The sequence below is a fragment of the Pseudoliparis swirei genome, chromosome 11 (genome assembly GCF_029220125.1).
Source record: "Pseudoliparis swirei isolate HS2019 ecotype Mariana Trench chromosome 11, NWPU_hadal_v1, whole genome shotgun sequence".
In the NCBI taxonomy this organism is placed as follows: domain Eukaryota; kingdom Metazoa; phylum Chordata; class Actinopteri; order Perciformes; family Liparidae; genus Pseudoliparis; species Pseudoliparis swirei.
The window spans coordinates 17,537,374-17,564,380 of NC_079398.1; the positions used below are offsets into that span (position 1 = coordinate 17,537,374).

Below are 27,007 nucleotides of genomic sequence, written 5' to 3' on the forward strand. Positions count from 1 at the left end.
TTTATCACAATATTCTAATTTTCTGAGACAGTCCTGTATATATATACACTGTAGTACTACTAGTTCTCCTGTAGGGGGCCCATGAGGAGTAGAGGCCTCACACTGAAACCATTAGAAGCTCCTCTCACACGCTCTGTCCCAGCATGCACTGCTTCCCGTTTACACATTTAATACTTAAACTGTTGTGCTTCATGAATTTGAAAACAAGTTCTGCCTCAGGGGGAGAGGGGAAGCATGGGGGGGGTAATTACCTTCTGAAGGCTGTTGGGGTTCAGCTGAGTCTTGTCTATGATCTTAATTGCCACCTGAGGAGAGAGAAATAAATTAATAAAAATACACAACCGGAGGAAGAAGTAGAAGAAGAGGAAGAAGAAGATAATCAATCAAGAAGCAATGAGACTTTGAGTGCCCCCCCACCCCCCTCTCACCTCCCTCCGCCTCTCCCCCCCATGCCATCTCACCTCCCCCCTCCCCCCTGTGTCGTCTCACCTCTCTCCCCCTTCCCCTCCCTCCCCGTGCCGTCTCACCTCCCCCCATGTCGTCTCACCCCCCCTACTCCCCGTGCCGTCTCACCTCCCTCCCCGTGAGGATGTGGCGGGCGAGCTTGACCTTGGCGAAGTTGCCCTTGCCGATGGTCTTGAGCAGCCGGTAGTTGCCCACGTGAGGCTGCTGAGGCTCCTCGGCGCTGCGGGATCGAACGCCGGGCCGGGCAGAGCGGACGCTGACCTCCTGGCGTCCATTACTGTGAGACGTGTGCTGCGAGGACAGAGAACCTTATGTTGAGCCACCGGACGTATATATATATATCAATCATATAATATATGTAATATATATATAAATATATTTTTATATATATTTGTCTACAAATATTTATATAAATAACATATAGTTTATAATATATATATAAAATATATATATATTATATATACCTATACATAACATATATTCTACACATACACTACCGTTCAAAAGTTTGGGATCACCCAGACAATTTCGTGTCTTCCATGAAAAATCACACTTTTATTTATCAAATGAATATAAAATATAGTCAAGACATTGACAAGGTTAGAAATAATGATTAATATTTGAAATATTAATTTTGTTCTACAAACTTCAAGCTCAAAGGAAGGCCAGTTGTATAGCTTATATCACCAGCATAACTGTTTTCAGCTGTGCTAACATAATTGCACGGGTTTTCTAATCATCCATTAGTCTTCTAAGGCGATTAGCAAACACAATGTACCATTAGAACACTGGAGTGATAGTTGATGGAAATGGGCCTCTATACACCTATGGAGATATTTCATTAGAAACCAGACACTTCCACCTAGAATAGTCATTTACCACATTAACAATGTATAGAGTGTATTTCTGATTGATTTAATGTTATCTTCATTGAAAAAACAGTGCTTTTCTTTGAAAAATAAAGTCATTTCTAAGTGATCCCAAACTTTTGAACGGTAGTGTATATATCTATATTAAATACATTTATATATTATATATAGATGATATATATTACCCAACGCACACATCTTTTATCTCTACTTTTTAAAATACAATCAAAGATTAATTGTAATAGTTTTTTTGTTGGTGCCTTCAAACCCCCCCATGCCCCAACAGCTAAAAATAAAAGAGAAGATCACACACACACTTACATACTCAAACACAAACTTTAAATTAATAGCACCCTAGTACTGTTGCTTTAAATTGTCAAAAGTAGTAGTACTGTCACGTTAAGTTACATTTCCATGTTTTCTGGTGAACAACTATGTCCTACAAGCCAAATAAATAACTAATAACTACAAAATTACGCCTCCCCGTGGGATTGCTGGTTCAGTTCCCATGGTACTCACCAGGCTGTGGTGCCTCCTGGAGGCCTGGGAGCCCGTCATGATGCCCACAGAGACTGAACCAGACTACCTCAGGGACCAGATACCACAGAGGGGGGGGGGGTCTGGTCCCAGTCAAACCAGACCACCGAAACCGGGAAACATGGACACTGTCCTTTCAGAGTAAAAGCACCAAATCAGCTGCTCTTTCACAGCTTTGATCCAAGTGGTGGGACGCAACAAAGTATAACTGCTCTGTACACACAAATATGAGGTACTTAAAGCTCTTTACACACAAGTATGAGGTACATAATGCTATGTACACACAGGTATGAGGTACTTAATGCTCTGTGCACACAAGTATGAGGTACTTGTACTAGTATTTTTATTCTACTTGTACTTTTCTCCATCGTGGAATCCAACGTGCTATTTTCTTAATCCACCACATTTATTCAACGACTTAAAAGTTTGTAGTTTAACGAAGTAAAACATGATTAAAGTTAAATTCAATATAATTGATCCCGAACCAGCAGAATATAATTGATCACAGCATTAAAGTGATAAATGTCTATACTCCTGTCACGTGATATGTTGTATTCTGAAAGGAGAACCTCGCCTTTCAGTACTTTCATATATTTCGATGCTTTTAAGTCAAACATTTTTGGTTGTATCAGAGTATTTTCGACACCGTTGTATTAATACTCATATGTGAGAGAAATCTGATATTTTTTTACTTCTGTAAATCAACACGACCTCATCCACTAAATATTTCAGCCAGATCCAGATAAATATTTCATCATTAAATCTTCTGCAGTACTTTAGATCAGCTTCTCTTCTGGAAGCATTCAGCCGTTGGACCGTCTGAGGAGCCGCAATGCATGCTGGGTGCACATCAATATGACGTCATACTCCGGATGAGACGTGAGCTTTCTGCTGACGCGTTGACTTACGCTTTAACTATAGATCATTTATTCTTTTACATTTTAAGTGTGAAATCAACATAATTTGGATGCCCTCAAAAAGGCTTTTAACTGGTTGAATACATACAAATAACTTCACACAAACTTCTCTCTTCCATCTCAGTCTTTGCTGGTTTACAGTTGTATTTGTCACATGTTGCAGCTCCTGAAATGTCAAATATCCCCAGTTCTCTGCAGCGATCAATGAAATGTCTCAACACCTTATCTTGTTTGTGGACCGGTCTTATCTCCAGGTGACCAGTCATGAGATTCTGATGGTTTACCACAGATCTGAGTATGAATTTATATAACCTGCCAAAAACAGTTTAAAAAATGCTTAAAAACAAGAAAGGGAAAAAAAAGATTACGATTGGATTACAGCGTTAAGAAAAAGTACAACGCTATTAATAGAAAGTCGTTTTTTTATGTTTGTATTATTTTTGTTTAAATATCTTGTAAAAATATATTAAACATACATTTTAAAATGAATTAGCCAATAATATATGTATTATTATAACCTATATTTGTTTGTTTTTGTCAGGAAAATAAATAATTTATTTTTAGTTCTTTATCGCAGCATTTGATTTATAAAACGTTTTTTTATTTATTTATTTAAAATGTTATAACATAATACCAACAGACACGTTGTGGCTTTTATTAGTTTAATTTGTAAAATCCTAAACCGGAAGCTACGTTGTCGGTCACGGGGGAGGCGGGACTTGCGAGGACTGACGGAGGGTGTTGAGCGGTTGAAACCTTTAAGTGACAGCTGGGCGAGCCAATCACGAGCCCGGACCGAAACTACTGTTGCCTGCCAGAAATCAGAAGGCAAAGTACTGTAGTTCTGTCCCTCTGTTTGGCGTAAATACCCCGAATATATCACAATTACCCTTTTAAAACTGATCACAATTTAATATAATGATCCAAAGCATGCACATAAATCCCCCAAAACAAACATCGGGTGAAATTAAAGACCTTGTTTTGACGTGGGAGATGTGCTTGTTTACGATTTGGGCACACAAAGTGTGAAACAATGAGCTTTATCCTGCAGTGCAATGATGCAACATAATCAGTTGCAATGTAAGCACAACGTGCACCTGATTATAGAAGATGTTCAAGATATTTAATTCACATTTACAGAAAAAACCCGCAATACTCACACTTTCCGTCACCTTCTCGTTGACCGTCGGCAAAGGAGTTTTTGTTGACATCCTTAATATGTGTCCTTAATCCCACCAGTCGCCGTCAGATGTGGCCTGAATAACAAGAAATAAAAAATAAAAATCCCCCGACAGCTCCTTCGGTCCGGAGCCCGAGATGATCGCGCTGCTTCGTGGGGAAACAGCCTCCGCGAGGATCGTGACTATTTATAAAAATAAAAATAATTTTTTTTTAAAAGTCCGGACGTGTTAGAGAGGAGCACCGGAACAACACCTTATTCCCCCGATAAAGAAATAAAAATAAAATAATTATAACAATCTTATGCTCACTTATTTACATGGCGTGTGGCCCGGTGTTGGGAAAAAACTCTTTTTTTTTCTATTTCCTCCTCACCCCAGCCGCCCCCCCCCACCCCCCCCCCACCCCCCAACACACACACACACCACCAAGTGTTTAAAAAGAAGCCATGGCGTCGACGGGCACCAGCTGGCGGCTCTCCGAGGGGTTCTCGAGGTTTCCGTGGCCGTAATACTCGCAGTGGAGGCGGGTTTGTTCCATCTCCGACGACCCGGGCTGGTCTGTCGGGTTGAGGTGGGACCAAAATGGCTTCTCAGCGGCAGGGCTTGGATTAGGATGCCTTCAGGGACACCTTGCTAGGGTCCGACGTCAAAGATTTCTCGCAAAGGCTGTCGCGCGACCAACTGTTCTGTTTTCATTATCGACGAAGGAGGAGGCGAAGTTCTCTACGGAAGCCCAGAGGGTGATTTCATCACTGAGATGAAAACATGTGAATCCTATAAGTCATTATAATGAGATAATATATCATAATTATGATGATTATCCCTTTTTATCTCAGTTATAACATATTATGTCATAATTATGATTATCACATATCTCATATTTATGACTTACTATCTCATATGTATTACTTACTATCTCATATAACATATTTATGACTTACTATATCATATTTATTATTATCCCATATTTATTACTTATCTTATACAGGACTGTCTCAGAAAATTAGAATATTGTGATGAAGTTCTTTATTTTCTGCAATGCAATTAAAAAAACAAAAATGTCATGCATTCTGGATTCATTACAAATCAACTGAAATATTGCAAGCCTTTTATTCTGATTTATTGCTGATTATGGTTTACAGATTAAGAAAACTCAAATATCCTATCTCTAAATATTAGAATATCATGAAAAAGTATACTAGTAGGGTATTAAACAAATCACTTGAATTGTCTAATTAACTCGAAACACCTGCAAGGGTTTCCTGAGCCTTGACAAACACTCAGCTGTTATAAATCTTTTTTTTTACTTGGTCTGAGGAAATATTAAAAATTTATGAGATAGGATTTTAGAGTTTTCTTAAGCTGTAAGCCATAATCAGCAATATTAAAAGAATAAAAGGCTTGCAATATTTCAGTTGATTTGTAATGAATCCAGAATGCATGACATTTTTGTTTTTTTAATTGCATTACAGAAAATAAAGAACTTTATCACAATATTCTAATTTTCTGAGACAGTCCTGTATTACATATGTATGCCTTACTATCTCATATGTATGACTCCCATTGGGTGCTTTTATTCCTCTCCACCATATTTATTTGACATTTGCAAATACTACACTGTAGTATTTCTACTTTTACACAAGTACAAGTTCAGAATTCTGTTTTCACCACTGGAATATTTTTACTAAAGCAAAAATAGAATAGTCTAAAAATTACAAGTAAAAGTACTAAATATTCACAATGAGTAATTCAAGAGTTATTTTGTAATGTAATTTTATTACTAATACTAATTATTACACGTAAGAGCATTTTAAGTAATCAAAGTAGCATCAAATGGAAATAATCCGTCAGAAATATATTTGAAATACCAAAAGTAAAAACATGCATAATAATAATACTTTAAGAATAATGCATGTTGGATTACTAACAATAGTTATTGATTGATTTATGTACATATCACTTTAATGTTGCAGCTGGTGGCGCTACTGGTAATCAGTTGAATAATACTTGCATATAGTTTAATCTATAATAATATCCTTTATTTGTTGATTTAATTGTGTATGAATAAATGTAATCTGCAAAGTATTTAAGTTGTCAAATACACAGTGTAGTAAAATGTACATTATTTCACCTTGAAATATATAAGAATGAAGTAGAATACATTGGAAATACTCCAGTACAAGGACCTCAAAATGATAAGAGCAGTCGAGTAAATTTACCGTAAGTAATATTCTATCGATTATTTAACTCGATTAATAATTAATTGTGACGTATGAAGTGAGTTATAACGTCTCAGTCGCAATGTCTCCGACGGTCCGTGAACGCGGCGTCAGTGAGCCCAGCTGAGCGGGCGGTGGAAAGCAGCTGCGCTCCTGATCGGAGCCGGAAGTACCGACAGTAGCGTCATCGCCCAAACCGGAAACGCGTCGGGCTGCCCTCGAGAATAGTTTAACGCGAAAATAAAAAGGAAATGCAGAATAAAAGAAATTTTATGAACTTTTGAAAAAGTAATGATTGAGTTTTAATATTTATAGATTCAACCATGAAAAAATAAATAAGATTAAACCTTTTCGGACTGATGACATTTCTATGTCAGAAAATATCTGTTGCCCTTTACTTTTATAACTTTATAAATCTGCCAAGTATTTTTCAAAATGTTATGAATGCTTAAAGTCTATATTTATACTCCATATGCACAAATCCTAGTTTATTTTTTAAATAGTTATTCAGTCCTACCCTCCTACTTTGAGTGCATGTGTAAAAGTGTATATACATACATCTCCTTACGAGCTTAACTATTGGGACCATTATTTATTTTTTGACTTGAGGTCATACATCAACGAAAAATCATAAAATACTAAATGTAGTGTAACCTGGTCCTCTGGTTGTGGTCTGGATTAGAACTAACGAGAAGAGAACTGATCACATCATAAAAACCAAAAACACAAAATCTAAGTGCAGTGGATAGCAAAACATTCATTCTTTATTTATCGACTGGAAAAATACAGGAACCAAAAAGAAGAAAACATGTGCAGCAGTCAAAATGATCCCCAGAAACCCTTATGATTAAAACCCCAAAGACTTCATGTCATCAACAGAATACAGAATCAGATTAATGTGCAGCAAGTAAAGCGCTATGTTAAGTCATGACACGAAGCAGGGGGGGGGGGGGAGGGGCTTGGTAAAGGGGAGGAGCCAGCCAGCATGAACAGTCAAAGCCACAAGTAGCCAATCAGATCGCATCGATGTCAATGTCGTCTTCTTCTTCTTTTCACCCGCGGCGGGTTTCACAGTCTCAACTCTGAGCTCACGGGCGGAGTGAGAGTACACCACCTGGGGGGGGACGGGGACCAGGGTTAAAGACCAAGGCTGTGTCTACTACCGGACACTTGAGCACTTCGAGCACTGACTTTCAGTCCTTAGGGCGCCACACTGACAAAACCAGCAGAATTCAGTGCACTAAAAGTACCCCAGATGGCGCACTGCAAACGGGCAAAAAATGTAGAGTAAAACGATGGACACTACTGGCCCTAAACGGGCGCCATCTTGGCTACGTAGCAGAAGAGGAGGAGCCCTTTGGCCAGCTTTTCATTTTACATACCTGCAAACTCATGAGGGGTGAAAAAGGTGACAACGGGGGGGGGGGGGGTGCAGGTGACCACACCACACCACATCCACGTTGTTTGAAGCCTCAAAGCTTTTAGAACCACAACTACAGTCATTTTATTGTTCTGACCACAAATCTAAATAATGATAATAAACAGTTTAAGAACAAAAGGTCCTCCGCTCTGACTCAGCCCTATAATGATAGTAATAACAAATATACATTGTCATTATATATAATATGGTTAAAGTCATTCATGAACCAACTTCCTTTTTTTTTGCCTGAACAGTCCTCATGGACTTTTCCCTGAATCTGTTCTGTCTCTACCTGTTTGTCACGATGCTCATATTATAACTTCTATACATATTACATACCTGCCATAAATATCATGATACCCGATACCAGAATTCAATACAAAACCATAAAAACAATATGGTACCATAAATACGAGACTGGTATATTTATCTATAATAGTAATAAATAAAACATCTTGTATGGTTCACTTTTTACCAACTTTTTCAACACTTAACAAATGGCAGTAATATTAGTATTAATACAGCCAGATATGAATGAAACTACATGGTTCCATCATAGCATTGATTATACACTATGAGGCCGTTAGTCTCTGACCAGATGATACAGTTCATCAGGATGAGCAGCTGTAGAGTTACAGAACTTTACAGACTGAAACATTTCACTTCTGGCATCTTTTTATTTTTTAAGCCGAAGTCGGTCTCTAAAGCTGCGCCACTTCTCTTGCTGTGAGCTGCGCAGCGCAGTGTGCGCAGACAGCTCGACACGGAGGAGTACGTGCGCTCTGATCGCTCTCTTAATGAAGTATCGATACTAAAAATATGCTAAATCACATCGTGTTTAACCCTCCTGTTATGTTCGTTTCTTACATACAGCCGTGATGTTCCCGGGTCAATTTGACCCGGTTAATGTTGAATCATCCAAAAGTGGTCAGAAACCAAAAAAATTCTAAAAACTATAGTTTGTACATCACCAACAACATTACTCACAATTAAATCAGTTTTTAGTGGAATTGAGTTATTTACCCTCCATATATCAGAGTTCAATCAGGAGCACTCACTCGTTTTAATGAAAAATACATGTTCAAACTATTTTTTAGGTACATTGAAAAAATCTAAATCTAAATTGCATGAGTCTACCATAACATGTATTTTCTCCTAAATTTTATTTGCATTTTGTACAAAAAAATTTCATGGGGTGATGTAGATAAATAGAGATGAGACACCTGTGCTTTTCAGGGTCATAATGACCCACCCACTAAAAATCAAGCCAAATGAGTCATAAAGGATTTGTATTGAAAGTAAACGTTAGTTATGTTTATTTTTAAGATGCATAAATTATATGATAAAAGATGACCAAAGGCCAGCACACAGTCATCCTCTTGGTGCAGTCGTATGTATCTGCAGAGTGTAATGTTGTAGGACTTCTCAGCATCCATTTTGTATGTTTGGCCCCTCCCCTGCTAAGGCGTGCGTGGAGTTTCTCGTCAAAATAGTATCTGTATTTCTCGCACAGGTGGGGTCATTAGAAAGAGAATGTGTGTGGGTCTGAGAGTGGGATGAGACAGGGTGTGAGTCTCTCCCAGTCAGACAGACAGTAGATTAGAAGTACTATACTACATACTGTATGTATTAGTTGAGACATGAAAGAAACCCTGACATGAGTGTCCCATGTCCAATAAAGGTGTATTGAGGGGGGAAGTTAGAAGATGATAAACATTGTTTGTTCTGTAAAGTGTGCTTCTCATGTAGGGTGATGGGCACACAGCAGGATAGAGATGGTTCCCATAACAACCACCTGATTCTTTTGTTTGAAGTTTGAAATGTGTACAACTTTATATATGGGGTTGTGAACGGGGTGTGTGTGTGCTGATATGTGTGTTTGTGTGTGTTAGTGTGAGTGTGTGTGTTGAAACTTGGTGGGAGGGAGTAAGAAAGACTGCCCTACATTTACAAAGAAAGAAATAGTCTAAACGTGACTTCTGATGACTTTTAGCCTTCACTTTCACAGCCGGGTCAAATTGACCCGGGAACATCATCTGTTATATAAACCTGCAGGGGGGGGTTGCAAATACATGATATTTTCTTTGTATTTTTTTTTACGTTGATTTCACTAAATAAGGTAAGCAGAAGAAGTTTTATACAGAAAAAGTACTTAGAAGTATTTTTCCTAGATTTTCAAACGGGTCAATTTGACCCGCAACATAACAGGAGGGTTAACGTACGGGTACTTTGTTAGCATCGCTACACCGTGCAGCGTGACAGCAGCAGATGTAGCGGGCTAACATTCAAGCTAACCTGAACCCCCAAACGATGTCGACATCTGAACGCTGATTAGCCGAGACTCGACACGCCCCATCAAAGATGTTTTATTGCGAAGAGCACCACTTCACACTTTTCTCCGCGTCTCACTGCAATCTCCACGGCAGCGGGCCAGGTGAGAATTAAGATCACTAGATACACATTTCATATTCAACGTTACCTCCACATTCTCATCGTCTTCCTCCTCCTCACTGGCTCCGCTCTCTACCTCCGCCTCCTTCAGCCACTTCACGAAGGGAGCCGCCTTGGCGTGGATCTCTTTGGCCAGCTCCTTAGAGACGTACTTCTTAGAAACCTGAGAAGGAGGAACCGGCCAATCAGTGAAGCTCGATCAAAACTAATGCACTTAATGTTTTTTATCTCATAATTACTGCAAAAATACAATAAAGATAGAAAATGTCAAGCAAAAATATGGATTTAATATTAATTGTGCAAAACTAGTCACACCTGTGTTTATTTAACAAAAAGTTGTAATGTAAATTTCTTTCAAAGTTAGCACTAAAGTAAACGTGTAACTTTTACAACTGGAACACATTGAACTTGTGTTCATATTAACCCCTCGGACCTTCTCTGCCCAGGCGAAGATGACGTCCTCCTCCAGCAGGTCTGCGTCGTACAGGTCTTTGAGGATGATGGGGACCCGAGCCAGCAGCTGGACCTTGTGCAGCTTCACCACGCACTCGAAGCCCCCCAGGAGGTACTTCTGGGCCTTCTTGTTGTTGTGGCAGAACTGGAGGAGACACATTTATGGTTTTACATTCATATACATGTTCTTTAATACTCCAACTCCTCCTTCTAGTCCTCTTCCTGCTCCTCCTCTTACCCGCAGGAAGTGGCGCTGGTACTTCTTGACCTGGTCCCGGATGTTCTCGTTGAAAAGCAGTTCGCTGAGGATCAGAGGGCCCATGGCCGTCACGTCCAGACGCTCCGCCTCCGCCAGGATCTCCTTGTCGGCGCAGTTGATGGTCCCGTTCTCCTTCTTGTGCTGAGAAGGAGAACCAGGAGGTTAGAGGGGAACCATGGGCGTTTAAGGTGAAGCGCCCGCCTCGGGGAGGAGATGTTCTGGCAGAGCGCTGCCTACCTTCACAAAGTTGTAGAACAGGTTGACTCTCTCCTCCAGCGGTTTCTCCAGGTCCTCGCTGAGCGTGAGGTTCTTGGCGTGGTCGCTGATCTCCTCCATGCGCCTCCTCTGCGCCTCCTCCGTCGTCTCCTCCGCCCAGTCCTCGTCGTCGTCGTCTCCGTCCTGCGGCACACGAGAGGTTCAAACCAGAGACACACGGACTGAAACGTCTTGTTTACATGCATTAAGCATCTTTGAGTACCATGAAAAGTGCCATAGAAATTTGATGTATTATTATTATAATAAAAATATGCATGAAATATGAAGATTGAGAACACCAGCTGGGACCAGAACATTTTGTTTTTATTTACATCAGATTTAACATCTGTGATTAATAAGATTCGATTATTGATAATTTTTTTGCTGCGTCGTCACCAGTCATTCCTAAATATTTATCTAAATAACGTGTTTATGGCCGAGACTCAAAAAGTAGTTAAAATATTATTTTGATGGTGGAAAAAAATATGAGGGAGCTTCAAATAGAGTACAACAAAAAGAAATTAAAAGAGGCAGCTTCAAATAAAATAATCTTTCATAACTAATTTATCTGCTCTTTACTTCTAATATTAATGTTATCTGGTGATCTAATGAAACGTTGCTTCAGCTCAGAGATGAAACTCTGTCGATAGAGAAGCTGAAGAACCAGAACTCTCTCTGGACGGAGCGATAACGGTCAGCTGACCTCAGGGCATTGAACCCTCAACCTCTTAAAGTTACAACCGAGTCAAAAACACGGCGTACGCCTGGTGTCAGTGAGAGGTCAAAGGACAGAGAGAGAGAAACAGAAACAGAAAGAGAGACAGAAAAAGAGAAACGGAGGGAAAGAGACACAGAATGAAATTGACAGGAAAAGAGAGAGAGAGGAAAAGAGAGAGACAGAGGAAGAGAGACAGGAAAAAAGAGACAGAAAAAGAGGACAGACCCACCACAGCTTTAGGAGCGTCAAAGTTCTCCTGGCTCGCCTCTCCGCTGGAGGATCCGTTCTCTTTGTCCTTCTTGCGGTTCTTCTTCTTCTTTACAACCGCTCCGCCTTCAGTGCTCTCTGTACGGGGAACCAGAGCGTCTTCGTCATTATCATCTTGGTGGTTCACCTGTCTCTGGTGGACCAGGACTCACCTGGTGGGTTCTTGAGGATGAAGGTGCACAGCTTGTGTCTGGTGTCCAGCATGCCGCGGTATCCACAGGCTTTACAGGAATTACCGATGGTTTGTTTCTTGGGGTTCACATGCTGGAGGAACACGGATCAATCAGATTAGAGATCAGAACGCCTCACCTCACACAGACCTGAAGGTGCAGCAACTCACCAGGTCGGTCTCAGGGTTGTCACACTCGGGACACAGAACAAACTTCCTGACGAATCCGTCCAGCATGTCCTGTAGCTTGTTGGCCTCGTGGGATCCGTTGACGATGTAACGGTCGTTTTTACTGTCAAACTGCGTCTGAGCCCCGAGCTCACAACCAAAAAACTTGGTTGGGTCTGCGGAGGCAAGGTCAACGGTCAGGGTGTTAAAACAAGGTCAACGGTCAGGGTGTTAAAACAAGGAGACACGGTCAAAGCAGTGGCTAGCATCCATATGAAAATATATATATTCTAGTAGTTTAACACATTTAATTTAATGTAACAGCAAGATTAATTTTCTTCATTGTGGGCGTTGGCCTACAATAATGTTGTCCGGCTAAAGTTAATGTCTTCATTTAGTTAATCTTAAGATTATACACAACTAAATCTAACATTTAACAAACTTTTCCCCCCCAAACAAATGTATATTTAGTGAGAGGAGAACTTTGTTACAGGTATATTAACTGATGGAGACACGTTGTTGGGGTTAAAAGTAAAATTCAGAAGTCAAACTGAAAACAAGAAGTTATCAGGAAGCAAAGTTTAATTTTAGCATTTGGTTGATCTGAGTTTAACTCCAGCAAACAGGAAGCAAACAGGAAGTGCATCACGTACATGTTGGAGGGCGGTTCAGCGCCTTGGCAACATCAACCATGTTGACAATGACCGTCTTGATTCCATTCCCTTTGCCTTCGACCTGGAGGAGAGAACACAAGGCGTCAGCATTCAGAGCGTGGACACACACACACCCACAGACCCACACCCACACACCTTGGCAATCAGACGGGGCATCTTGTAGCGATAGAACTGGTCGGACACGCTGCGGTTGACATTGACAGACATCTTGGCTGTTGGGTGGCGCTGTCAGTGAGATAAAAGGATCTGGGTTGGGGATTTTTTGGGATCTTCTGTCTGGAAAAGAGGGGATGACATAAACGACTGCAAGCGCGCTCGGTCTCTGACATGAAAGACGCCGTGCCGCTGTGGCCGCAGGCTGCTTGCTTGAAGGCTAGATTTCCACCACACAGGTTCCAACGGCTGCGCAACAGCTCTGAAAGAAGAGAAACAATAAATATTTACTCTCTAAACAAAGAAACGGACTTCACATCTAGAGCAGAGCTTCTCAGAGGGGGGGGGGTGTACCCCCTGGGGGTTAGGGGAGGCACTGCAGGGGTACAGAAGATTAAAATATACACCTGTTAAAGTTATTTAATAAATATTCAATACAAGTTGTATATATAATCCATATTAAATCAGATATTGTGTATTACTTCTTTAATACGTTGGTGAAGGTAGAGAACCACTGAACTACACAACCAGAATAGAGACAATTAAAAACTAATCAAAAGATTATATTTATACGTTTCGTTGTTTATCTGAAGAAGCCTGGTGTGAATAAGCAGTGCTGTATAACGCACTTTAATACTTTGTTCTTTTTTAAATCGTACAACTTCCAATGTACGAGTGTTTTTTTCCCCTAGAACCACATAAGTCTGAATTACTTTGAAAGTAGCTTAAAAATCAAATGAATGTTGGGTTGTAGACAATTTGTTTGGTCACGATAAGTAATTTTAAAGAGATCAAATAAATAAATACATTTTTGACTAAGATTGTGTTGTATAATATACAGGAAGCTCACGACACACAAGCTGACACCACATTCCTGACTATTCATCAGAATTAATTCTGACAGGTAAATCAGACACCGGGTTACAAATATGAAAAAAGCCTCTGCACCAGAAAAACAGAAAAGCTGATGTAATCGAATCCAGCATAAAAAAAGGTATCCATGTGATGCAGAGGAGAGTCCAGAGGAAAATGACCACCAGAATCCCCCCCCACACACACACACACACCTGAGCCAATGTTTTGTGCCTGTGCAGGTACACAGATTGTTTATTGAAAGGCTTTTGTGTGCAGAGGCCTCTGGGAGTCACGTGAGGCCTCCGCTTGTTATGGGTCAGATAGGAGGCCCAGCAACTACTAGTGCGATCCGGGACCGGGTCTACGGGTCCACGGGGGGCTCGGTGGTGTCCAGAGCGCAAGCGCTTCATATGAGGGAAGAGAGGGGGCGCTACCTAGCTTAGCCGGCTGCTTGGTGCAGAGTGCGTCATACTGCACACGAGTGAGGGGGACTGGGAGACGCCATTTTGACACGGGAAGAAAAGGAAAAAAACTTGCCATATTGCGCAATGATAACGGAAAACCTAAAGAGCACACGCACCCGTTAAAAAAAACACATATATAATCCAACTTGATTTAAACTTACCGTTTTCGCAAAACAAAGACATAAACACAACGCTGATCGTCCAAGAGCCGCAGTGAACGGTGGTCGGTGCCGGTGTTGGTTCTGGTGTAGAGTCGACTGCAGCAGACTAGTTCCTGGTCTCGGCAGCTACACACCCAAACGCGTCCAAAGGGTGCAGGCGCCAGGCTCCGAGGGGAGGGGGCTCTGGAACGTCCTCGCGGGGTTTTGGGGACCTTTTTTTAAAGGGGGGGGGGGAGAAGAGGCGTATAGTTAGAGCTACACAAGCGCATGCGCACGCTGCGGAATAGAAAACGCCAACATCGTCGTCAGGTGTAGTCGAGAAGCCCCACAGTCACGTGGTCCCCGAGAAACTACTGTCAGACGACGATTCTCAGATATTCCGTTATGTCACGCGGGAATTACAATGCACACGCACACGCATATACACGCACATCAAACACACACTTTATACAACTATATCCGTCCTCAAGGTGACAGCGGCCGCTCGGTCGTCCGTTACGTAGACGGGGGCGCGCGCTGGGTCTCGGCGCTGCGATTCCAGGAAATAGCCAGAGCCACCATGACGTCACAGCTGACTGCACAGCGCTGACGACGGGATTATGGGTCGAGATAAATACGTCACCATGTATATAGTATATCTTTATCGGGCGGTTACGATCCTCGACGTCAAAGTCTAGAGAGAGCGAGGGGTGGGGAAGAAAAAGGGCGGCGAAATTATATCGCGTCTTACCTCTCGAATGTTCTGCGGAACACTGCTACTCTCCTCGCTTTTCCGACGGACTTCAAAGGCAACGGACGCTACCCTGCTTCCGGTTTCAGTATAATATTTCAAATTAAAAGTCCGCGTTCGTCGCACTAATCTTTAATATGTTACATAATATAAAGTGGTGGGAATGTAAACTTGGTAATACTCAAGTACTTGTCATTTGTTTGTTACTTGTACTTTATTTGAGTTATTACATGTTCTGCTATTATATAATTCGATTTAGAATTAAAGAAAACATTTAGATTCGTTATTTAATCTACATGTATAATATTTAAATTATTGTAGATTTTTAATTTTTGTATAATTCAATTCAATTCAATTCAGTTTATTTGTATAGCCCAATTTCACAAATTACAAATTTGTCTCGGAGTGCTTTACAATCTGTACACATAGACATCCCTGCCCCAAAACCTCACATCGGACCAGGAAAAACTCCCAAATAACCCTTCAGGGGAAAAAAAGGGAAGAAACCTGGAGGAGAGCAACAGAGGAGGATCCCTCTCCTAGGATGGACAGATGCAATAGATGTAATGTGTACAGAAGGACAGATTTAGAGTTAAAATACATTCAATGAATATGACAGAGTGTATGAATAGTTCATAGTAGGCATATTCCACGATGGAGACCTCCACGATCCATCAGGCAGATGGCGGTGGGGAGGAGGAGGGCGGAGTCTCAACAGGACAGTGGCGTAGTCATGAGCAGGAATTCCACGACCCAGACGATCCATCAGGCAGATAGGATCTATGCCGTCTCATAGGGTCCGATGACCCCATGAGACGTAAAGTCAAAAGGACTTCCGGGGAGAAAGCAGAGTTAGTAACGTGTGATTGAGAGATGAAAATTCATCCTTAAGGAGAGAAAAAGAGGAGATAGGTACTCAGTGCATCCTAAAACGTCCCCCGGCAGCTATAAGCCTATAGCAGCATATCAAGGGGCTGGACCAGGTGAACCTGATTCAGCCCTAACTATAAGCTCTGTCAAAGAGGAAGGTCTTAAGTCTACTCTTAAACGAGGTGACTGTGTCTGCCTCCCGGACTGAAATTGGAAGCTGGTTCCATAAAAGAGGAGCTTGATAACCAAAGGCTCTGGCTCCCATTCTACTTTTTAAGACTCTAGGAACTACAAGTAGTCCCGCATTTAGTGAGCGTAGCTCTCTAGTGGGGCAATATGGTACGACAAGCTCCTTAAGATATGATGGAGCATCACCAATCAAGGCTTTGTAGGTTAAGAGAAGAATTTTAAAAGTGATTCTTGATTTTACTGGGAGCCAGTGCAGAGCAGCTAGTGCAGGAGTGATGTGATCTCTTTCTTAGTTTTAGTGAGAACACGAGCTGCAGCATTCTGGATCAACTTAGAGACCTAAGAGATTTATTAGAGCAGCCTGCTAATAAGGAGTTGCAGTAATCCAGTCTCGAAGTAACGAACGCTGAACCAATTTTTCTGCATCTTTTGAGACAAGATGTGCCTGATTTTGAAATATTACGTAGATGAAAGAATGCAGTCCTTGAGATTTGCTTTACGTGGGAGTTAAAGGACAAGTCCCGATCAAAGATAACGCCAAGATTCTTTACAGTGGTGTTGGATGCCAGGGCAATGCCGTCTACAGAATCCACATCACCAGATAATTGATCTCTGAGGTGCTCAGGGCCGATTAAAATTACTTCGGTTTTGTCTGAGTTTAACATCAAGAAGTTGCAGGTCATCCATGTTTTTATGTCTTTAAGACATGCTTGAATTTTACAGAGTTGGTTGCTCTCCTCTGGTTTTATCGATAAATATAGTTGAGTGTCATCTGCATAACAATGAAAGTTTATGGAGTGTTTCCTGATAATATTGCCCAAAGGAAGCATGTATAAGGTAAATAAAATTGGTCCAAGCACAGAACCTTGTGGAACTCCGTGATTAACGTTGGTGGTTATCGAGGCGTCATCGTTTACAAATACAAACTGAGATCGATCTGATAAATAGGATTTAAACCAAATTAGTGCCGTGCCTGAAATGCCAATCGACTGCTCCAGTCTCTGTAACAGGATGTCATGGTCAATGGTGTCGAATGCAGCACTAAGGTCTAACAAGACCAGGACAGAGAGGAGTCCTTTATCTGCTGCCATTATAATCTTTTTAATTTTTAATTTACTTATTTATTATACTTGTTTTTATTTTGTTTTTATTTTGTTTTTATAACCCTCTGCTGCTGTAAATCTTGTACATTGCGGGACTAATAAAGTATATTTTCTATTATCTTATTTTGGTAGGTTGTGCTTTTTACTCCACTCTATGTATTTGACAACATTACCGTAGTTACTTTACAGATTTTAAATATGAATACAATCATAATTATACATCTTGATTAATCTGTACAATTTGTTGATTAAATGAACTCCAATTTAACCAGCGTCAGAATTAGCGATGTTCACATCGTATTACATCACTAATTCAATTAGGACATTTTGAATCTTGACAGCAGGATTTTCAAAAAGAGAAAGGTGCATAAAAATAAACATAAAATAAAACAATAAATTAATAATAAAAACAAAAACATAGTGCAATAATAGATAAACAACGGTGAACAACAAACAGATATCACTACTTGAATCAGTAACTTTAGTGAAATATCAAATATGTAAATACTTTTTTCCACCTCTGATACTGCTTTCAAGATGTGAAATGTGCATGACTCAATTTTATTTCAAGATAAATAAATAAACATTTTAAAATGTGTCTTTCATAACGAGACAAAGTCACCCGTTTTATTTTGAAAGGCCATCGGGAAGTGCTCCATCTCCTCTTAACGCATGCGCTGTCCTCCTCGTCTCTCATTGGCTGCCGGCTCGACGCTGTACGTGCGTCGGCGCTTCCTCAACGTGACTCGCAGAAACAGCAAAATAGAAGATGGTAAGTATGAGCAAAAATGGCGAAAAGGCCGCAGTTTCCCGCGCGTTTACAGCTCGGATTTCTCGCTCAGTGTTTTACAAGAGTAGTTGTCGAAGGGAGGCGCGCGACATTACGGGGCTAAGCGCGTTCACGTAGTTAGAAATGTCAGTTTGGTCTGGGGTGTGTGTGTGTTTGTGTGTGTGTGGGGGGAAATGGATCAACGGTCACATGACAGATGAGTTTTCACGACACTTTTCACACTTTTCTTTCACGTCAGTCGAGATAGAAGCTGCTGTAAAAGTACTAATACCAGACAGTGGAAATACACCACTGCAAGTACACGTCCTGCTTTACGTCATTCATACTACGTGATCAATTAAAAGGTGCTGAACGTATTTAAGTAATGATAGTGCAGTAAAATGTTCCTGCTATGTGTGATGTTTATGGATTAATACTTTGTTCTTTTCCACCAGTGATTATAACTAAATTGAAGTCAGCACTAACCCTCGCTTCATCATCATCATCATGGTCATCATAATCATCATCACTAACCTATCTTTTAAAACAATCAATTCAACCACATTGTTGTTTTTTAACTCCTTTTTATTATGTATTTTCTGGAATGATTACATTTCCGTCTTCTTAATTTCATATTCACTTTTTAATTTCTAATTTCAGTTTCTTCCTTCTTTTGTCTTTTGTTCTCTTTTTGTTCCTCTTCGTATCCTTGATCACCTCGTCGTCGTTCCCTCACACTTCCTCCCTATGACCCCACTCCCCCCCACCCCTCATTGCCCCTGTCTCCACCAATCAACCAGACTGGTCACCGGGTAAGTGACCCCAACCCCCTGTGTGTGTGTTCTGCTCGCCACACTAACAACCGGGTCTGGAACTACAGCGCTTCAATTACACCTGCTGCATCTTATTTTTTATTATTATCAATATTATCATTATTATCATTATTATCAATATTATTATCATTATCATTATTATAATATTTATTTTTTATTATTGTCATTATTATTATCAATATTATTATTTTTAATGTTATCATTATTATTAGAGTCATAGAGCTGAAGTTAATTGTTGTTTTTTAGAGTAAAAAGAACCTTTGATGCAGAAACTGCTTCACAGTGTTAAACATCAATATATTTTTTACATTTTGGTCGATTTTGGCTCTGAGGTCAAGCGGTGCTTGTGAACCAGGGGTTTGATCCCATCGATGCTGGTGTCATTATCTCTCATCTGTTATTGAGTGACAGCCGTGACGTTCAATCAACACGTTTCCACCGCGGCTGTTTTTAGTTTAGATTACGTAAGAATAACTTTTCACTTTGACTTTAGACGCTTAACGAACTCGGCTTGTTACTCACAAACTGCTTATTCACATACTTGAGCTTTATGAATTCCCCTGGACAAGCTGTTGTTGTTGTTGTGCAATGAAGTAAAAGCCAACAGTATCTTTGCTTGTTTCAATCCGGTGGTGTCCCACAAGGCGCCGTCCCGGAGCCACTTCCTCAAAGTTTAGATGCTGCACCTCACAGCCGTGTGTGTGGGTGTGTTTCTCTGTGTGTAGTTGGTCCTGGTTCTAGGCGACCTGCACATCCCTCACCGGTGCAACACCCTGCCGGCTAAGTTCAAGAAGCTTCTGGTTCCGGGGAAGATCCAACACATCCTGTGCACCGGCAACCTGTGCACCAAGGAGAGCTACGACTACCTGAAGACGTTAGCCGGGGACGTGCACATCGTCAGGGGAGACTTCGACGAGGTGTGTGTATGTGTGTGTGTATATCACTCCAATAACAGAACTTGATGTTTTCAGTCTCTTAAAAATGTAGAGTTTCTGCTTTTTCCCCTCCTTTTGGGTTTTGAACAAAACATTTAAAGTGTTACTGTGTACACAATTTAAATTGATAATAAAAGTAATAATTAGAAGAGATGAACTGGACTTTCAGGTGTTCAAGAAGGGGTTTTAAGCCGTTCCTCTCCCTCAGAACCTGAACTACCCGGAGCAGAAGGTGGTGACGGTGGGCCAGTTTAAGATCGGTCTCATCCACGGCCACCAGGTGGTGCCATGGGGCGACATGGCCAGCCTGGCGCTGCTGCAGCGGCAGCTGGACGTGGACATCCTCATCTCGGGGCACACGCACAAGTTCGAGGCCTTCGAGAACGAGAACAAGTTCTACATCAACCCTGGCTCGGCCACGGGGGCCTACAGCGCCCTGGAGAGGTAAGACCCCTCCCTGGACCTGGACCGGGACACCCCGGGACCCGGTCCAGGTCTTCAGCATTAAATTAAATCCTCCATCTTTAAAGTCCAATTGTTATTCTTTTATCTGAGTATTTACATACTGGCATTAGTTACTTGATTATTACAATGTACTATTATATTATTATTAAAAGTTAAACTCCACAGTGGTGTATATAAAGTAATTAATAATCCAAAATAAATCAATAATTGTGATTTAAGATGAGATCATTTAAATTGACAAACTAAAAATAATTCAAATGAACCGGCAGAAACAATTTTATTTTGAAATGTTTTATATTTCATTTTATAATAAATAAATATGAATTTTGAAATAATTTTATTTTGATACTCAAAAGTACATTTTTATATTAGTTCTTCATGTACTTTGAATGCAGCACTTTTTCCTTTTGTGAGGGTTGTCGCTATTGTTAAGAGAGACGCGTACGTGAACCGGGTTCTGTCGCCTCGGGTGAGAGACGGAAAGAAAAAGGCACGCCGCAGTCTTCTCGGGTAGGGGAAACCGGGGGAGGAGAGGAGCGGGGAGGGGGGGGGGAAACGGGAACGAGACGGGAGAGGAGAGATGGAGAGGAGGGGGGGGAAAGGTTTGAGGTGCGAGCCGGCTCACACCGGGTACTTTATTGAGGGGAAATAATCGTGCTCTAATGACAGACGTGTAGCAAACTGTCTTTAAGAGCACGTCGGCGGCGCCCAGGCGCAGCGCGTCACCGCGCGCTACTAACCTGTCGCACTGGAGAGGACGCGAGTCCACGGGTCACGATGCCCGGCCTCTCTTCTGACGAACGGCCCCGGTCACGGTCCCTCACCTTGCGCTTCGAGGGGGAACGGGAAACTCGAGCGAGGGCGAAGACCGAGTTAAGGGGGAGAGGAGGCGGAGATCAGTAACTCCCTCTATATGATTCCGCGATCGTTCGGGCCTGATGAATGACGCGCGTGCACATAGACAGTGGTAGCTGTTATTCTCGGCACGCGGCACCCCGGATGATGTCAGATCGATCTCCGCGGAGAGAAATGCTGGGTATTCAATAATCTAGTCTCCTCCCAAACACGCTCGAGGTTACTAGGCTCGTAGAGCGGCTGGCGGGACACTTATTAATATTCTTATTCTTAGGACAAACTCCGCGACGAGGACTCGGTGTTACGAGTCCCTCTCTTGGTCCCCGAACCAACCACGGCTCGGCGGAGAGACGGAGGTCTACCGGCTGCAGCGATATCTCTCTTTAGTACAAAATGTCAGTTACCAGTGTGTGAGGAATCAGTATCTTATCTCTCAGGCATTTAGGGTCCCCTCTTTATGACCCTTTCAGACCTGGTGAGACTTCCCGATGCCAGTGACATCAAACACACTCTAACCGGGGGTCAGGATACGGAACATATTGGGAGACATATATCACATTATCATATCAATGACCATTGATCTACAGGCAGGTTAACACACATGAATCCAGGCTTGTGTTTATCCACTTTCGTAGTAACTTCCTCTCTGGCCCATTTGGTCAGGATTTGGGCTCCTGAACACACAATCAACCAGGTCTTCATCTGAATATCACAAGAGGTGCCATGGTCCTGTCGTGTCGAGCCGGTTGTAAACGCCTCCGCTGACCCCTCAGGACCTGTGTTCTGTCACACCTGGCCCTCTGCTTTTCGTCCCAGCGATGGCCTCGATGCTTTCATCTGATTTTACAGCCACTCTCCCTGTCGGCCGGCATGATGGATTCCTTGTTGCTTTCCTATTGTCGTAGTCTAATGGAACTGGGGTCCCCTTTGATCTGTTTTATTACCCACATTCCGCATTTACTTTTCCCGGCCTGGTCTATTCTCGCTAATCCCAGAAAAATTCGCATTTATTTGTCCCACTTCTAACACTATACATGTTCTGGGAATCATTCCTGTCTGATCATCATCAACATCATCGATCATCTGACATCGATCACCTGACCCGTCTTCTCTCCTTAGCAACATCATCCCGTCATTTGTGCTGATGGACATCCAGGCGTCCACGGTGGTGACGTACGTGTACCAACTGATCGGAGACGACGTCAAGGTGGAGAGGATTGAGTACAAGAAGTCCTAGAGGAGGAGCAGCAGGAGGAGCAGCAGGAGGAGGAGGAGGAGGAGCAGCAGCAGCAGCAGCAGCAGGAGGAGGAGGAGCAGCAGCAGGAGGAGGAGGAGGAGGAGGAGGAGGAGCGGTGCGGCTCGTTGTATCGTTTCATTCCTCGTCCACCAGGGGGCAGCAGATCCCTTGCAGTCACCCTCTGAGAGAATGACGTCATGTATTTGTTATCAAGAGAAATATTTGGTGCCATTTTTTTTCTTTTCTTATTTTCGTCATTTCCTGTTTCGTGTCCGTAAACCACAACGGGCCTTCAGCGTCTTTTTACACTTGATTTATTCCCCACAATAAAGATTCTTATTTCACTGGAAGAGGTCATTGTCTGAAATATAATCGTATGAAATACAAAATAAAAAGTTTATGTTGGAATTTGTTATGTAAATAAATATCTGTAATTAAGAACACAATTATTCAGAAGTTAATATTCTTTATTTGACGTTTTTATTATGAAACCTTCCTTTTAGAAAGTGACTTCCTGACATTTATCCCTGGCAGTTTAGTGATTTTAGTACTTCACATATTTTAGAAGAATATTCAAAATAAAGATATTAATAAAGATGGAGAAAATGATTAAAGCAATTTCGTGAATGAGTCCTTTGTTTGAGTTATTCATTCAAATAAAAACTATATTAAACTAAATCTAATTGTTTAAATAATTTAACACCCATTTTCCCCTTTAACCTGCTTAAAGACGTTTTGCCTTTAATTGGCAGCTCGCTATTAGATATTATCAATGTGTCTCTGCTAACAGGCCACGTACTACACTCCTTCAAAGTGGCTGTCATTAAACCTCTCCTGAAGAAGCCCACTCTGGATCCAGAGGTGTTGGCTAACTACAGACCGATCTCTTGTTTGTGTCTGGCTCTCGACGAAGGCGGTCGCATTTTCTCTCCCTCTCCTCCCCATGACCTTCCCTTCCCTGCTTGGCTTCTCTCGTCCGTGTCTTGTCTGTCATATACTTGAGAGACTCCCCTCATTGCTCTTCGAACTAAAACTATGGACCGATCAACTGGTCATCTGATCAACTGGTCTCTCAACGAAATTGACACCGTCTTCTCGACGAGAAGCTTGGGTTCGGGGGAACCTGCCCGTCCTGCCGGGACGTTGCAGCTGGTTACACGATGGACGTGTCGTGTGCCTAGCAGCCCTTTCCGTGGAGGACGTAGATGACATCTACCTATTCGGAACTATGATTACAGGATTTCTGCTGTTTGGATTTGGCGTTGCCCTGGTTTATCGGAAAATTAAGGAAACGGTGACAGCCGTTAAAAGCCCCCTAAGGCTGCCCGACGAAATTGGATCGATTTGAAATCCTATTGGGAAATGGGAGGAAAGTGGTGGAATAGTAGGTGCGCAAATTGGATGTAGTTGCTGGAAGACCAAATAATCCCAATCTTATCTGCTTTCGGCTCCCTCAACCAGAACGGGCCTTGGCCAAGGCCGTTACTGGAACAACAACTCCCCTGAAGATCGCTGAAGTGAGAACCTCTCTCATTCCCTTCCCCCTATCCACAGACACCTGTGGTTGTTGTATCCCCAGGACATTTCAAGGCTATCTCCATGGCAACGACCATCTTGCGGACTGAGAACTCTGTCTGTTGTGGCCTGGGGGAGGACGACTTACCGGGCCACTCACTCACGAACTCTACACACACACTACACACTCTACACACACACTGATATGCATTCACTACCCTCACCCCCATCCCACGCCTTCGCCTGCTTTATGCCCCCAGTGTGGTCTACTGGCGCTCTAACGGGCTGCCAGATGGCTGGCTGCCTGTCTACGCTGGTTACCCTCTGCCCCCCTACGGCTGAGCTTGACCACCCAGTCTTTGGTTTACCTCCCCTCCCCCCTTCCTCACGTTGCATGTCTTGTTTAGATGTATGTGCTTTTGTGCTGAGGTGTTTTTTCTGCTCCCACACTGTACCCCTCTAGGGGCATATTCTGGGGGTTGTTTTTTATTTTCTCCTCTCTTCCCTCGTGTTATGCTGTAATCTTCCTGGATCTGCCTGTAATTTCCCGCTTGCGGGATCAATAAAGTATACATCTATCTATCTATCTATCTAACCTCCCCTTCCTCTCCAAGATCCTTGAGAAAGTGGTCGCAAATCAGTTGTGCGACTTTCTACATCATAATAGTTTATTTGAGAAGTTCCAGTCAGGATTTAGAAAACACCACAGCACCGAGACAGCACTGGTGAAAATTACAAATGACCTCTTAATGGCAGCAGATAAAGGATTCCTCTCTGTCCTGGTCTTGTTAGACCTTAGTGCTGCATTCGACACCATTGACCATGACATCCTGTTACAGAGACTGGAGCAGTCGATTGGCATTTCAGGCACGGCACTAATTTGGTTTAAATCCTATTTATCAGATCGAGCTCAGTTTGTATTTGTAAACGATGACGCCTCGATAACCACCAACGTTAGTCACGGAGTTCCACAAGGTTCTGTGCTTGGACCAATTTTATTTACCTTATACATGCTTCCCTTGGGCAATATTATCAGGAAACACTCAACACACTTTCATTGTTATGCAGATGATACTCAACTATATCTATCGATAAAACCAGAGGAGAGCAACCAACTCGGTAAAATTCAAGCATGTCTTAAAGACATAAAAACATGGATGACCTGCAACTTCTTGATGTTAAACTCAGACAAAACCGAAGTAATTTTACTCGGCCCTGAGCACCTCAGAGATCAATTATCTGGTGATGTGGTTTCTGTCGACGGCATTGCCCTAGCATCCAACACCACTGTAAAGAATCTTGGCGTTATCTTTGATCGGGACTTGTCCTTTAACTCCCACGTAAAGCAAATCTCAAGGACTGCATTCTTTCATCTACGTAATATTTCAAAAATCAGGCACATCTTGTCTCAAAAAGATGCAGAAAAATTGGTTCACGCGTTCGTTACTTCGAGACTGGATTCCTGCAACTCCTTATTATCAGGCTGCTCTAATAAGTCTCTTAGGTCCCTCCAGTTGATCCAGAATGCTGCAGCTCATATTCTCACTAAAACTAAGAAAAGAGATCACATCACTCCTGCACTAGCTGCTCTGCACTGGCTCCCCGTAAAATCAAGAATCACTTTTAAAATTATTCTCTTAACCTACAAAGCCTTGATTGGTGATGCAGAGCCTTTAGTTATCAAGCTCCTCTTTTATGGAACCAGCTTCCAATTTCAGTCCGGGAGGCAGACAGTCACCCCTGCTTAAGAGTAGACTTAAGACCTTCCTCTTTGACAGAGTTTTAGCTGAATCAGGTTTGCCTGGTCCTGCCCTTGATATGCTATGCTGCTGCTATAGGGCTATAGCCCGCGGGATGCGATGCACCGACAATATCTCTTCTTTTTCCTCTCTCCTTATTCAATCTCATTTCATCTCTCAATCACTCTAACTAAACTTGCTTTTCTCCCTGAGAAGTCCTTTGACTTTACCATCATGGGGTATGATCGGACTCTGAGATTAGGCAGATCCTCTCTGCCTGATGGATGGATGTGCACCGAAATTCCTTCTCCCCACTGTCCACTTCCTGTCTGTTGTCCTCTCCTCCTCCTCCCCACCGCCTGCCTGATGATGGATCGATCGTGTTCCTACATCGAACTATTCTACTATATTCATAACTCATTCATGTCATATTGTATTTAAATCTGTTTTAATTACTTCTCTGTCCTTCTGTACTATTGCATCTGTCCATCCTAGGGCCTCCTCCTCCTGGGATCTCCTCCTCTCTTTCTCCCTTTTTTCCTCCCTTTTTTTTGGGAGTTTTTTTTGGGTCGATGTGAGGTTTTGGGGCAGGGATGTCTGTGTGTTATGTTTATGTACAGACAAATTTGTAATTTGTGAAATTGGGCTATACAAATAAACTGAATTGAATTGAATTGAATATCTTAAGGAGCTTGTAGTACCATATTGCCCCACTAGAGAGCTACGCTCACTAAATGCGGGACTACTTGAGTTCCTAGAGTCTTAAAAAGTAGAATGGGAGCCAGAGCCTTTAGTTATCAAGCTCCTTTTTTATGGAACCAGCTTCCGATTTCAGTCCGGGAGGCAGACACAGTCACCTCGTTTAAGAGTAGACTTAAGACCTTCCTCTTTGACAGAGCTTATAGTTAGGGCTGAATCAGGTTCACCAGGTCCAGCCCCTTGATATGCTGCTATAGGCTTATAGCTGCCGGGGGACGTTTTAGGATGCACTGAGCACCTATCTCCTCTTTTTTTTCTTCTCTCCTTAGGGATGAATTTTCATCTCTCCATCACACATTACTAACTCTGCTTTCTCCCCGGAGTCCTTGTGACTTCACGTCTCATGGGGTCAT

General features: G+C 42.1%; 3 protein-coding genes across 8 annotated transcripts in view; 1 reads left to right on the plus strand and 2 right to left on the minus strand.

Moving 5' to 3' along the window:
* Positions 1-4,640, minus strand: part of mark3a (MAP/microtubule affinity-regulating kinase 3a) — a 36,874-nt gene extending 32,234 nt beyond the window's left edge. For 2 of the 6 annotated variants that reach the window (XR_008833270.1, XM_056427118.1), the window contains exons 1-4: positions 4,393-4,639; positions 3,949-4,044; positions 574-756; positions 252-305 (exon numbers count right to left, since the gene is read on the minus strand). Coding sequence is in view for 5 of the 6 variants with exons in the window: in XM_056427118.1 (XP_056283093.1) it covers positions 252-305; positions 574-756; positions 3,949-3,999 (288 nt within the window). In the remaining variant the exon portion in view is untranslated. Of the gene's footprint in view, positions 1-251; positions 306-573; positions 757-3,948; positions 4,152-4,278; positions 4,358-4,392 lie in introns of those variants that run through there. The other 4 variants (XM_056427115.1, XM_056427117.1, XM_056427116.1 and 1 more) reach the window with 4 other exon arrangements.
* Positions 4,641-7,104: 2,464 nt separating this feature from the next.
* Positions 7,105-15,410, minus strand: eif5 (eukaryotic translation initiation factor 5). The gene is given in 13 exon segments (XM_056426633.1): positions 7,105-7,240; positions 7,243-7,302; positions 10,088-10,222; positions 10,493-10,657; positions 10,751-10,912; positions 11,009-11,170; positions 11,974-12,089; positions 12,164-12,275; positions 12,352-12,524; positions 13,002-13,083; positions 13,158-13,437; positions 14,656-14,867; positions 15,386-15,410. Coding segments are annotated over 11 exon segments (1,278 nt in total). The 5' UTR covers positions 13,230-13,437; positions 14,656-14,867; positions 15,386-15,410; the 3' UTR covers positions 7,105-7,201.
* Positions 15,411-18,216: 2,806 nt separating this feature from the next.
* vps29 (VPS29 retromer complex component) lies at positions 18,217-24,734 on the plus strand. The gene is made up of 4 exons (XM_056426941.1): positions 18,217-18,319; positions 19,875-20,066; positions 20,293-20,528; positions 22,524-24,734. Exons 1-4 carry the CDS (start codon positions 18,317-18,319, stop codon positions 22,639-22,641), a joined length of 549 nt encoding a protein of 182 aa, XP_056282916.1. The 5' UTR covers positions 18,217-18,316; the 3' UTR covers positions 22,642-24,734.
* Positions 24,735-27,007: the final 2,273 nt, after the last annotated feature.

Coding starts and splice junctions, on each gene's coding strand:
- vps29 (XM_056426941.1), top strand. Junction 20,067..20,292: donor TCAGGGGAGACTTCGACGAG/GTGTGTGTATGT, acceptor CCTCTCCCTCAG/AACCTGAACTACCCGGAGCA. Junction 20,529..22,523: donor GCCTACAGCGCCCTGGAGAG/GTAAGACCCCTC, acceptor TTCTCTCCTTAG/CAACATCATCCCGTCATTTG.